We start from the raw sequence: 15,136 nt of genomic DNA, 5'->3' as shown, positions 1-15,136 counted from the left end.
TGCACCTTCAACACAGACACTAACCGACCTCTGCGTCAGTGTCGAAATCGACGGACTGCCCAAGAGAGAGAGAGAGAGAGAGAGAGAGAGAGAGAGAGAGAGAGAGAGAGAGAACGAACTATTTCTAATAGAATTTATCAATTGACTAAATTCTAACATTCCAATTCTTAACTTTGCTTACAAGGTTCGAGTCTCGGCTTATCCTAATCTCATTTTCATTTATCTAATACTCCTCTTATTTACATGGATAGGGGACAGCCTTTCCCTGTAACAACAGAAGGGAATTCCAAAATCTAGCAGTTTGATGAAAAACTATTAGAGTAGAAGGCTTTCCAGCATCTAGGGATCTCTACACTATAGGGGTGAAATTTTGTTGCTTGTCAGGTTAGTTGGAGTATTTACATTAAAGGGGTACAAGTGCTTTGAGTTTGTCAAAGCACAGTCCATTAAAATAATTATAAAACATGCACAGGGATGCAACGTTTCAGCAATGGGAGAGAGGTTAGAACTTGATTGATAGTGTGGTACCTATTGGGTTGGAAAGTCTTTTATTGGCGTGTCTAAGAGTGAGAGACTAGTGGAAAATGCACCAGCCTAGATGTAGCAACAATGCTCCATGCATGTAGGAACGGTGTCTTTGTAGAGATATAGGATACTCTCAAATGTGAGTAATTTTCTAACATGGTAGAGAGAGCCAACCTTCTTCGCAGAAACCTTGCTAATATCAATGTATTTGTTCCAATTTATGTTGCTTGTGAATGTTAAGCCAAGGAGTTTGAACGAAGAGCTTTCAATCATGGCAATCAATGGTTGAGAAGGTTTCTTGCAATTGTCAAGGGAAAAGGCTTGGGAGCATTAAATGTTGCCATCTATTTAAGTCCCCATTCCACTGCAAACTGGATGTCTTCCTCTAAGGTGTCAGTCATTGCTTTAGATATGTGTTTATTCGTTTTCCTCTCATGTCTGTTATAGAGCGTGGTGTCATCAGCAAATATACTCCTCTCGGAGACAATTTCATCAGGGAATCATTTATGAATATCAGGAATAATAAAGGTTCAAAGATCAACCCTTGTGACACACCCGCATTTATACCATGTTGCTTTGATATACTGTACGACCATTTACAATAATCTGGATGTTTCTCTTATCTACAAAGAATTTGATTATATTAAGCATTCGTTCAGTAATACCATTTGGTTCAATTTTCATGTAACACCTTTGTGTCAGATTTTGTCAAATGCCTTAAATATATCTAGATTATCGATTGCCTTTTAGACTCACATTATACATTCATCATGAGAATGATATGATAGATGTCTAAGACGTTAACGTGAACCAACATCTTACTGCCAAACTCCCTACACAGTACCCCTGTAGCTTATGTCCTTGATAGTAACCCCCTACATCAAAGGGGCAATGTGCTTTGTTTGGGGTGAAAATGTAAAAAAAAAAAAGTATAGGGAGTTGTGTTCAGAAGAGGGGTTTTGTTGGTCTAGTCACATTTAAAGCATAGATGAGAGTTATTGGGTTAGCAGATGTAAAGCAGTTGAGGTAGCAAGGTTAATTGACAAGGAAAGGCTACTGTAAACATGAAAGTGATACGAATGGATTTGAGAAAATAAACGTGACCAGAGATAGGTTAGTTTAAAAGTCAATTTCCGAAAAAAGCCACCCAACACATGTTAGCATGTAAAACAGGCATTAAACCGATGATGATGATGATGATGATGATGATGATGATGATGATGATGATGGACAGCTGAAAAGAAATTTATCTTGAAATTTGGCTTAAATTAAAGTTTAAATCCATCAGTCTAGTATTATGGTTCATTTTTTCTAAATTAAAGAGAAATATGAATTCACTTTAGTATTTGTAGCAATGAACAAAAGAAATTAGTCTCTTTGTTAGCTTACCTCATTGACAGCAGTGATATCAGCCCCGTATTCCAGAAGCAATTCTAACAAGGGTTGATAGTTATTAATAACGGAATTCATCAAACTCGTCTTTCCATTCTTGTCTCGTGCATTGACATTGGCCCCACGTCGAAGTAAAGTGAGTGCCACTTGTCGGTTGCCATAGGTCGAAGCTGAAACACATCAAAAGTAACATACAAATAATTTGAAAATTTGATTAAAGAAAGGAAAATCACATTTTCCAACAGTGCTTTTAGAAAGTACACGATATATACAATCACAGAACTTCAATATTCCGATTCAGCATGAGCCATACCTCCCAAGCAGGTTGTGGTTCAACAATCATTCGCTTGTGTTAACCAGGAAGAAAATGAATGAATTTGGAGTTAGCAAAAATAATTTTCTTTTATTATTACTAGAAACTAATTCAAACAGCCAGGCAACTGATGAGTTTCTTGTTTTTCCTTTTTCTTTTTTGTTCTTTCTTTTATATTGAACCAGTGATAGGTAATGTGACAGAAAGACACTATTTTAAGTTTCTATTTTCTTAGACAGAAAACATTTTTTTATAAAGCATTGAGACTCATCCTCGATTGATTGAATCAGCTTACTCTGAAAGAGGATGTTTCATGTAATATCAAATTCACAAGCTTTGCTTGTATATCCCATTAGGAGAGATAATCATGTCCTCCTACATACATCGCCTGGTATTTACAAATGGTCACCCATCTGATACTTGTTATATTCGCATATCCTTCCATATTTACATGAATAAACCAGAAAAGCAGCAGCAGCTACGACAGCGACAATAATGGCGATGCTAAGAAAAATCCATTCGTCGGTGCAACACAAATGAACTCACTAGATACACACGGCAAATTCGAAGCCTATTTTTTCTTATACACACATCAATAGAATAGCTCGCACACCACTTTAACCAAGAAAATCACCAGATAAGGCCGCACAGCAAAAGAAAAAACCAGAATACAAAACACAAACATTGCAGTAAACGCAACTCAGACAGCATATTAACGCAAATAACTATTCCACGAAACACCACAACAATACAACACCGACTAGGTTACATTCACAACTTTCTCAGCTTAAAATCGATATAACACATGCATACATACACCAAACAGACGATTCCCTACAACGCTTTAAACCACATAAAACAAACACATTTAAAAAGCAAATCTCAAGCCAATAATCATAACTCTTTTTGCCTTCACCTACGTCCGCGTCATGACTATAAAAACACCAGCCTGAGCGACAAACAACAGTTGCCCAGAGTCACGGCAAGTTAACCAGCATGGGAAAATTATCGGTTCCGTCGGATTCCTTCCCGACGTTAAATCCACTCTCGAGTGCATCATCCTTACGAACTTTGAACACTTTGTTTATTTTTACTTTCTCGTTAAGTTTGTTTTTATAATAAACGATTGAGAAATCAATCATTTAAAATTTTAAATCTATATTGTTTGTCTGGTTCCTTCTCGCCACCATACGCTTATTCATAATATAACATACTGATCAGGTCCAACGTCGCTTAACTTTGGTGATTTAATAAGAACTGGTGTATCAACATGATTATGTCACGTGAGACAGCAACTAATTAAAATTATCGCGTTAATTAATTTTCATGACTTTATAGAATGGTAGATCTTTCTCTTATTCATAATTCAGTTCTGAATAGATTGGTCTTTATTTTCTTAGACCTCAGGTAACGGTCAGTATACCTGCTAGTCTAGCTCTATATTAATAAAATAGACTTGTATATATATATATATATATATATATATATATATATATATATATATATATATATATTTTTACACAGTGATCACCTCTTATCAAGACCCAGAAGCCACTCAGGGATAAGGGTTATTGCAAGTACATTACGTTAGTGTGGAGATTTGATGAAGTGTTTTCTTAAGGGGGCGGTTCATTAGGAATTTGTTAACGTTGGACTTGAAGACATCCAAGTTGTAGTCCGGAGGGAAGCAGGCAGACGGAACAGAGTTCCATAGGCGTGCAGTTCTAAGAAAGAAGCTTTGTTCATGGAATCCGCGTTTTGATTTAGGCACAGATATAGAGTGGGGGAAATTTTTCACAGTGGATTCAGCTAGACGGGTGTTTTTCGTGAAAGATTGGTGAGGGGGGACCAGAGATTGGAGTTCAGACGAGCACCTGCCATGAAAATAACGATAAAACAAGGATAGGCTCGCAACGTCTCTTCTGTGGGAGAGAGGTTGCAGGGTAGAGAAAAAGGCATCCCCCACTAAGCCACGAAGTCTATTTTGTACTCTGTCAAGGCAGGATAGGCTGTTTTTGGCCGCTCCTGCCCAGATATGGCAGCAGTATTCCATCCTTGGACGTACTTGGCTTTTATATAGATAGAGAATTGCATCAGTAGTGAGATATCTTCTGGAGCGGTAGAAGGATCCCACCATCTTTCCAGCGACCTTGGCAACAGACTTGATGTACGTGTTCCATTTCAGATCAGGAGTAAAGGTCAAACCCAGAAGCTTGTCAAAACACGGGGCCTCACCCAGACGAGAGCCATCCATCACAATTGATGCCAGCTGGGGATCAGAGCATTGATGATGTAAGGATAGGAGTTTGGTTTTAGATGCATTAAATGTAACCAGCCACATCTTCCCCCACTGACCCACATGCTCGAGATCAGAGGAGAGAGAATCCGAGAGAACTTTGTCATTTACAGCCTTTGATGTGTTGCCGTAGATGGTCGTGTCATCAGCAAAGATGTCAACGAATGATTTACGTATGTATTTAGGGAGGTCATTGATGTAGATCAGGAAGAGAGTTGAGCCCAGGATTGACCCCTGAGGGACTCCAGCACTTATATTGCAGGCCTCCGATTTTTGTCCATCTACCACTACTCTTATGAACCTATCGGAGAGAAATGATTTAATGATTGAGAAAACATTTCCAGTTATACCGTAGCTGGAAATCTTGTGAAGTAGACCCTTATGCCATACCTTGTCGAAGGCCTTTGATATGTCGAGAGCAATTGCCCTAGAAAGGAAGCCTTTGTCAAGAGATTCACTAATCCTGTGGGATATAACCGTCAGCACATCTGCGGTAGATCTTGCAGAGCGGAAACCATATTGTGTGTCACTAAGAAGGTTATTCCTGCTGAGGTGGTTGACTATTTCTCTATTTAATATTGATTCCAGCAACTTACTCATAACACACAGGAGACTTATTGATCTGTACTGAGAGGGAGATGACTTATCACCTGAATTCTTAAATACAGGGCAAACTGATGAGGTCTTCCAGGGGGTCGGAAAGCACTTCTCCTTAAGGCAGTGCTTAAATAGTTTCGTAAGTATGGGAGCAAGTTCTGGTTGAAGCTTTTTGAACACTGTAATTGGGATGCCATCAGGGCCAGTTGCTTTACTGGAATCTAGGTTTTTTATTAGCTTGGCGACCTCATGCACGGATATTTGTATGTTACCTAGCTTGTTCTGTGTTATAGAAGGAAATATGGGGAGTTGATGGCCTTCGTCGCATAGGGTAGAATTAGCTGCAAAGTTCTTTGCAAATAGTTTGGCCTTGTCTGACGCTGACGAGATGACCTCTGGTCCATTGATAATGGTTAGGATAGAACGCACACTTCTGTTCAGGATCCTATTTGTTATTTGCCAAAACTGGTGGGATCCAAGCCGCTGATCAGCTACCTTGGATTTAACAGACTGGGCATATATCTCTCTTGCATTTTTTATTACTCTTTTACAGTGGTTGCTGGCAGACCTGAAAGCAGCTTTAGTCTCAGTGCATCTATTACGTTGGTAGCTATGGAAAAAGTGATTTCTGTGCGCGATAGCAGCAGCACATTCTGGGGAGAACCATGGCTGGCTGTTAGGTTTTTGTTGGAATTTTTTAGATGGTATGAATTGGTCTATGCCTACAATTAACCATTCGGTCAGATCTGATACTATAGAGGACACTTCCTTTTTAAACATGGAGTGCAGAGGTAAATCAAATATGAATGTACAGAAGCTATTCCAGTCAGCCATAGATTATTGGTATACAGTACGGTGGAGGGGTACGTCTGGGGGCTTCTTACATTTCGTTTTTATCTTAACTGATACAGCGGAGTGGTCGGAGGATCCAAGAGGAGAATGAACGGAACATGAACATAGCTCAGGGGAAGTTGAGAGAAAAAGTCTAAGAGGCTTGCATATTGATCGGGTGTATTGGGCACACGGGTGGGTTCGCGAACAATCTGAGTGAGGTCATAAGCAATGGCAAAATCATGACAAAACCTCCCCTCATCATCTGTCTTATTTGAATGGGTCAGCCATTCCATGTTATGGACGTTGAAGTCACCACAGATGTGGATGTTAGCCAAGGGATGTGAAGACAGTATGTGGCCTATTTTCTCAGATATGCTCTTAAAGATAGTAACTCCGCTGTTGTGGGGCCGATAAAGGGCAAATATAAATGCAGTGGTGTTAGCAAGAGCAACCCTGAAGCACATATAAGGTAAATTAGGATCTTCTCTAGAGATATCCCTGCCACATGGGAAGCCATCCTTAATGTAGGCACATATTCCATGCCCATGGCGATCTTGGGTGTCTAATTTAGCTGTTAAATTGGAGTATCCGTTAATTATGAACTCATCTAGGGAAGTGGTCGGCCCTATTCCAGTTTCACTTAGAAATAATATGTCCGGTTTTGTCTCCTGTAATTGGGTTTCAACCTCTGGAAGGTTGGAACGTAGACCCCTGATGTTGGAGAAGGAGACCTGGTAGTAGGGGTCTACGTTGGAAGATGGGGTTCTAGGTTTAATCGAGTTTTTATTCTGGAGATGTTTCATGTTGAGGTTTTGGGATTTGTGGAATAGGTCGGCATACTTGGGAAAGTAAGAGAGAAAAAGACAGGAAATTTTTTTTTTTTTTTTTTTTTTGTAGCACATGAAAAGGTAAAGCCGTAACAATTACCCACTAGTATGGCATCGAGAGCCCCCCCCCAGAGACTACCGCATGGTCCAGATCCACTCACCAAATGGCAATACAGCAGTCCCAGTACTTTGTGCCTGCTGATAGGACAGCCTCCTTCGTGGTTAATCCAAGGTTCGGGTCCCTGACTATCAGGCGGATAACGTCAGCCCAGACAAAACGTTTACCTCCAGCACTCTTACTAGTGACATGGCCACAAGGACAGACAGAGACAGAAAAATTTCCGACCTCTCAGACTACTGGTCACCAAGTACTACCGACCTCAAAGCAGCTTTTTCTTCACCCTTTGTCAGAAAAATCACTCATTGAATGAGGACTGAATGACAAAATAGGAGAAGCAAGAGTTATATACAATCTTTGTAATCGAGCACTTTGTCGAAACTCTTTCCCCAAAATACAGCAAACAAATACATAGCCCCCGCTAGGAGTGACAGTTGAACACCAACAGCCCGGCGGTCGAGCACTCTAGAGAAAGAAACCCACATCATAGAAGAACCCCCAGCTTACACATCTTAGCATAAGAAGAAAAAAATGGAGAAATGCAACTTTGAATACTCCGATAAGAACATACTAACCTCCAGCAACCAGCTATATACGAGGATTCTCCTAATAAAAATAGAAGAGGTCATCAAGAGGATGAGATGGAAAGTCTTGAATGAGGTGAGCAACCAGGAGAAGACAGGAAAAAAACTATTTTGGGTTAAAATCAATTAAATACACAGGAAAAATAGACGAATTAGATAAATTTGAAAAGGACTTATTGGACATTATTCCAGCATTAGAGTTCAAATACAAGCCAAACAAATTCCAGAGATCTTTAGCCAACGATATTAAGAGATTAAAAAGGAATAATGATGCAATAGTTTTCTCCGATAAAACCAAAAATTTATACAAAATAGACAAAGCAAAGAAAACCCAGCTGACGTTAAACGCAATTAACGATAAATACCAAATAGCAAATAAAGGAACATATAGATCTATTAACATAGAAGCCACAGAAGTAGCTACGAAATTAGGCATAGAATATAGAGCTAACCGCCTAGCTAAGAGAAAAGTGTTTGTAACTTTAAAAGACCATAAGGAAAACTTTGCCAACAATCCATCCTGCAGACTTATAAATCCAGCCAAAAGCGAAATAGGATTAGCCAGTAAATCTATAATTTAAGAAATAGTCAAGAATATAATAAGTAAAACCAACCTCAACCTATGGGGTAACACGCAGTCAGTGTTAAAATGGTTCAACAATATAACCGACCCACATAGATGCAAATTCACACAACTAGATATCACAGACTTTTACCCCTCCATTACAAGAGACACACTAGAAAAAACATTGAATTTCGCATCAAAATACAAAACAGCAATATAGAAATAGAAACCATCATGCATGCTAGGCAAACCCTCTTATTCTGTGAAGGGAAAACCTGGGTAAAAAAATAAAACCCAGAAGACCCATTTGACGTGGCAATGGGGGCCTACGATAGTGGAGACATCTGCGAATTAATAGGCCTATTCCTACTAGAGACTCTAAATAAAAAATTCCCAGACCATACATTCGGCCTGTATAGGGATGACGGCCTTTGCCTCTCATGCGATCACAATGGGATTAGCCTAGATAAGCTTAGAAAGGATCTAACCAAAACTTTTCATGAATAGGTTTTAAGATAACTATTAGCACTAACTTACACAAAGTGGACTTTCTAGACACAGCTCTAAATAAGACACATAGACCATTCCACAAACCCAATGAGACACTCCAGTACATAAACAAGGAATCCTGTCACCCCCCCTACGGTTTTCAAAAACATGGTTGCCAATATCAGCAAAAGAATCTCCATGCTCTCATCAAACGGCGACATCTTCAACCAAGCAGCCCCATATTACAATGAAGCGCTCCAAAAAAGCAGATTCACGGAAAGCATCAAATACCAGCCAACCCAAAATCGGCTAACAAAAGACAAGCACAACAGGGGGCAGAACATCATTTGGTTCTCACCTCCGTTTTCCCTCAACACAAAAACACGAGTAGGACACCTGTTCCTGAAACTGCTAGACAGAAATTTCCCTCCACAACATAAGCTGCACAAACTGTTCAATAGAAACACGATTAAGGTCAGCTATTCCACCACTCCATCAATAAAAAAGATCATCGCAAAGGAACGCAATGAAAATGAAATTGAGGGCTGTTCTTGCAGATTCAGGGAAGATTGCCCTTTAGAGGGAAAGTGCAAGGTGAAATCCCTCGTATATGAAGCAACACTCACGCATGAGACCAGCGATAAACCAGAGACATACATAGGGATGACGAAAAGGACGTTCAAGCAGAGATTTTACATGCACAACAGTTCCTTTAGGGCAAAGACGAGGATAAAGACAGCTTTAGCCACCCGAGTATGGCAGCTTAAAGACAAAGGAACACAATTCAGCATCAAATGGAGGATCATAGAAAGAAAACCAGCATACTCACCAGCCTCAAAACGATGCCAGCTTTGTGACGCGGAGAAGTACCACATCATAAAGGCTATTAATGACCCTCAAAAGACCTGTTTGAACGTACGCAGTGAGACACTCAAAGGATGTCTGCATAGGAGACAAGCGTTACTAATAAACTGGGAAGACAGAACAATAAACGAGGACCCACCCTAAAGGAGTTCTCCAAGAGTATTCTAGATGCAGCCAACTTAACGCATAAACTAGTAAAGTGTAACGGACATTTAGACATTTGTCAGTATACATTAAGCATAAATATTAGTATATATGAAGAAGAATAAGACTGCCTGAAATACATTACACAGTTATATAAAAGAATTTAGAATTAAATTACACACCTACCCTCAACTATTATAATATTTAATGCAAAAAATTTTAAAAGAATAAATAAGATAGATTAGTTACTTCCCCATGACCATTGAAACAAGGGTTATCTCCCCTTAACTGAAAAAAAAGGAAGTCTAATAAGATAAATTAATCATCCCCATTTCCCCAACTAAAATCAATAGAAGGCAGACCGGAAACAAAACAAACAGTACATAATTACTAAAATGCATAAAATAAAAAATTAAAAAAGCAGGATATTAATACTGGATTAAAATATAATATACAGAGATAGGAATAAGCTATAGTTGAATAAAAACATACATCAATATATAAACAAACAAATGCGGACCTGAAAAAAATTTGCCCCGGGGCAGAAAACAAGATGGCTGACGAGAGCTGAACATCATTTACGTGTTACCATTAATGGTTTCCCGTTGTGTTGGGCTTGAAACCGACGGTACCAGTGTTTTTCTGAACTTCTGCATAATCAATAAACAAGCATATATATATATATATATATATATATATATATATATATATATATATATATATATATATATATATGTAAGAAAATATAAACTAAGTAAATCAGAAAGATGTAACCTGTGGTTACTTGAAGCATATCACATAGTGAATTCTACAGAAGAAAATTTAAACAAAAAATTAGATGCTATAAAGGAAAATCTACAGAATATACTAATGGCAAAGTATAAGGAGAATCCATAAATTTAACATTAAAATTCAAAATGGCACAATAAATAAATAAATTAGTAGATTTTCAAATTTACATACAGGAAGTAAATTATTATAACCTAAATAGGAAGAAATAGAAATAGTTTTAATCTTAATAATCATTATGGATATAAACATTAAACCCAGGTAACTTCAAAAGCACAAAAAAAGAAAAAGAAAAAAAATTTCTAGAAGTAATTACATGTAAGATACTGGGACAGGCAAGCTGAGAAGAAGTTGGTTGGTTGGTTGGTTGTTTTTGTTTTACGGCATATCAACCCTTTTGGGTTATTTAATGCTAAATCTAGTGATTTTGAAGAACAATTTTTTAATAGAGTATATTTGTTTTTTAAGTCGGTTTCTATTTAACCCATAGTTGGGACCCTAACTGGTACTACCACTCCGGATCAGAGTGGACCTGGGAGCAATGGCAATTAAAGGGTGGCTCCACACTCCCCAAAGCCCACAAGCTGGGGCCTCACCATCGGATATAGTTTAAGGTCATATCCAGGACCATCTGAGAAGAAGTAAAATAGATTTTTTTAGTAATATATAATGTTGCAAATAAATTAGAAATCTAACAGAGATGAGTATTGAGAAGGTCATGTTAGAAATATAAGTTTTTAAAATTAATTAAGGTTGATTAATAAATACTAAAGTAAAAATATAGAAGTTTGAGTACTTAAAACAGAGAATTGATAAAGATTAAATAACCAGAGTTATCCTCCTTTCAACATTTTAAGAATCGGTATTGAAGAGATAAAGGAAATCAGAATTTGAATGATTATACAATGGTAAAATTATAAAAATAAATTTTAAATTTTAAATATTTGATTTAACAAGTATGAGATGTGGATTGATTTTTAATTTAACAAAAAAAATTTTTAGATTAAGATTTTAATTATAATTCCTTCTCATGAAATAAAACATTAAGTAAAATCAATTAGGAGATCGTAGATAAAAACAAAAGATATGAAATTTTCGGATATTGAATAGAATATAGTTGGGACATATAAATTTAATCAAGGATTTGAGGATGTTGTCCAGTACTTAGAAAATAAATAAATTAAATAAATAATTTAGTGGAAAAATTTTTTTCGATTAGAAACACATGGAGAATTAAAGTAGTATAAAGAATTTAGAAAAAAAATAGAAATACGAAAATAGGGCGATTTATAAATTCCATGGCAATCGGAAAATGATTAGATAAAAAATCTGAAGAGAAGAGAGGTAGGTTCAACTACTTGTTATCGTAAATAGTAACTCGAAATCTGTTCTAATATGTATTAATCAGTCTTTTACACCGTCTGAGGAGAGGCCTTTTTAGAATATTTTTAAATAACATGTTTGAAATTGTCTGAATGGTCTCAAAACAATTGTAACGATCATGAAAAATACACAATATGATGCTCTCATTTTTGTTGTCTTGATTTTGTGAAAACTTTATATAAATGCTCGATTATAGAAACTGATAATCATAAAACTTAATAATTGAGTCAATTTACTTTGACTTAATATTTTATTGGTGTATGTATAATGCCGAATTTTGATATATTGGAACAATTTTTGGTTAAAAAATATTAATAAGATACACACACACGCATATATATATATATATATATATATACTTCAGAATAAAATTATCCAACAATCAGCTGGCATGTAAACCTGTGATTATAAGATTTATAAGATATTACTGGCAGTAATATTCTATAAGTATTATCCTACCTAAATAAGAATTGCTCGATACACAAGATACAGCAAATAAATCAAATTTTAGTCATTCAATGAATTAAAAAATTTATGACGTGAAATGTTTGAGTTTCAGATCCAAAGATCTTTATTATTCTAGTTTAACTCTTATAAAATATTAAAATATTTAAATTAAAATATTTCTAATGTATTCTTTGTCTTACATAGAATAATAAAACTCTTTTGATCTGAAACTCAAACATTTCACGTCATAAATTTTTAAATTCATTTAATGACTAAAATTATATATATATATATATATATATATATACACACGATATAATCACGTTGACACACAGGTTCTTGCCAGATCACTGAAGTTAAGTAATGATGAGTCTAGCCAGTACCAGATGGGTGACCATTTGGGAAGGCTAGGCGCTGTATGTACTGCGCCGAGTCGTATAAATTACCAGGTTGATATCTGGAGGTTAATTCACTGGGAGAGATGCAGCCCCAGTCTTAGTTAAAATATGCATCGAGGAGAAAGTAACTATGATCTAAAAACCTGTATTGTACTGTATGCTTTGTCTTGTAGCAGTCATCTGCACCGACAAAGATTAGCAGTAATAGCAAAAAGTGTGGTTGTTTCTACACAGTCTTCACCACTATAAACAATTCATCTGTGTGAATTTCCAAGAGCTTAGTTGTTGTGGCGGAAGATCATACGCGAACATCGACGGGAGAGTTCATCATATAAAGCAAAGATGTCTATATCTGCCAACTCATCAATTATTGATGATTGAGGTATAAGCAAATTTCGGCATATTTCGAATCAACATGTTCCCAAAGATATTTTAACCTGGTTTTATATGATGCAACCTTCTTTTTTATTTAAACGCGTATCAACCATTATACACATTTAGTTTTTTTAAACAAAAGTTTTAATTTTGTAAATGAATTGTCAGAAAAATACAGTAGTTGTACTGTTTAACCAATAAATGGTAGGAATGAGGGGGTTCATAACTTTTCCAAGTTTTATTTGTTATGTTCAATATCTTGAGGCGATCTTGTCTATGTACATTATATTCCATTGCCTTTTTGGGATTAAAAAAAATATATTTTAAAGAAAACTTGATCGTTCACCTCAGTAAGCATCAGGATTTATTTAATTAGAAATTAATAACTGGAACAAGTTACTGGCGTATCAGACCGATTATTTTTATTACTTAGGGAAAGGTATGAACTCTCATCCCTCTCGGTTATGATTTGTGTTCAGTTAATCATATATAATGAATCATTGATAGATGTTGTTTTCCCCATTAAATAATCTACAAATTTTCCATTGTTTTCATAGTACAGTGTTTTTTGATAGGGTCTCATTCTGAAATGGACGACAAACCTCGTGGTAGTCTAATCTGACACTGTTAAGTCCTAAGGATGTTGACACCTTTGTTTAAAACTAATATTGATTGTGATAGCGTTGTTAACAAGAATTTAGTTTATTGGAATTTCAAATAGGAATAGAATCTGTGGTAGAAATCGATATACGAGACAAGAATATTAAGCTACTTCATTTTTCTAGTTTTGTTCGTTTGACTTACGCTTCCTTCTTCTTTCCTTTTCACTTCTTTTATCGTTAATTTTCTTAGTCACACCCAAAAAGCAAGGAATTTTTACAGAAACGTGAACTGAAAATATTTTTCCCCAATAAAAACCGTTTAAAACTCAGAACCTAACAATCTAGTGTGAAATTCTACAAGGATATAAAACAGTGGTTTGATAAGCAGAAATTCAGAGTTCTCCCTAGACATTTTAGATGAAAGCCTTAGCAAAAGAACCATCGATTAATGTTATAATCTCTCACCACATCTGAGTAATGGTGTCCATCCAGCAGCATGATCGACTATGTTGATATCGGCACCATTTTTTACCATCCATTCAATCAATGAACAGTTGCCGCTGTCGACTGCATAATGAAGTGCACTGAACCCGGCTCGATCAAATTCTTGAAAGTCAGCTTGATGTTCTCGTAAAAGTTTGACAGCTTCGAGTTGTCCATGAATACAGGCTTGAATCATGCTACATAGAAAAAAAGAGGATTTAAGATTAATTCCTGGTAGTTGATGGATTTAGTGTGAATAAACAAAAATGCACAAAATATAAGAAAGCGAATACCTGTAAAGGATATGAATTGCAAGTTTTAGAAGAACAAGAAAAAACAAGTCTCATCGCAAAAACTCATTTTAACGGTTCTTAATTTTGGAGATGAGGAGTTATTCGTAATAGTACCACAGATAATATTCACCTTTGTTTGCCTGGGATCGGATGTAACCGTCACCAGCCTGGTACTCTTCTGAATAAAGTTGCTATCACGCTCGCACCTGTATGGATAGATGAAGCTCTACTCGATTAATAGGAACAATTTATAAGAAAGTTACATTTTTTTTACAAGGTGGTGACCGCTTATCAAGGCCCAGAAGCCACTCGGGGATAAAGGTTATTGCGTGTACAGTACGTTAGTGTTGAGATTTGATAAAGTGTCTTACTTAAGGGGGCGGTTCATCAGGAATTCACTTATTGTAATCAGCCTCATCCTTATTGACATGAATGCAACTTTAATTATTATCTACCTATCTTTTTGTAATCTAGTATATTGAGCAATTTTATTTGGCTAGGATTGTCTTATGTAAAATATTTTCGCCCATCAATATTTTGTAAGTCTGTGAACCACAATATTAATTGTGATTTAATTCATCTTATTATTTTGATATATATATATATATATATATATATATATATATATATATATATATATATATATATATATATATAAATCAAATGAAATACTGAAATGCCGTAACATTACAGTTTGTATAATACTGTGAACATAAAGTCCAAATAAATATTAGTATCAGTATTTATAAGACGATCTCAAGCAGATAAAGAAAGCTTAATATGCGAGATAGAGCAATGATATAAATGGAAATTCTGAA

The 15,136-nt window shown here is 36.1% G+C and overlaps 1 protein-coding gene across 1 annotated transcript in view; it reads right to left on the bottom strand.

Annotated features, from left to right (window-relative positions):
* The window catches only part of LOC145245714 (fibronectin type 3 and ankyrin repeat domains protein 1-like), a 157,241-nt gene that overhangs the window by 34,058 nt on the left and 108,047 nt on the right, over positions 1-15,136 (bottom strand). The window contains exons 7-8 of the mRNA XM_080107246.1: positions 14,008-14,222; positions 1,915-2,087 (exon numbers count right to left, since the gene is read on the bottom strand). Coding sequence (XP_079963372.1) covers positions 1,915-2,087; positions 14,008-14,222 — 388 coding nt within the window. The remainder of the gene's footprint in view (positions 1-1,914; positions 2,088-14,007; positions 14,223-15,136) is intronic.

This window comes from Euprymna scolopes, chromosome 23 (genome assembly GCF_053919585.1).
Source record: "Euprymna scolopes isolate OS-2025 chromosome 23, ASM5391958v1, whole genome shotgun sequence".
NCBI lineage: Eukaryota > Metazoa > Mollusca > Cephalopoda > Sepiida > Sepiolidae > Euprymna > Euprymna scolopes.
Note: the sequence above shows the minus strand (reverse complement) of the source record. Positions and strands in the feature narration are given on the sequence as shown.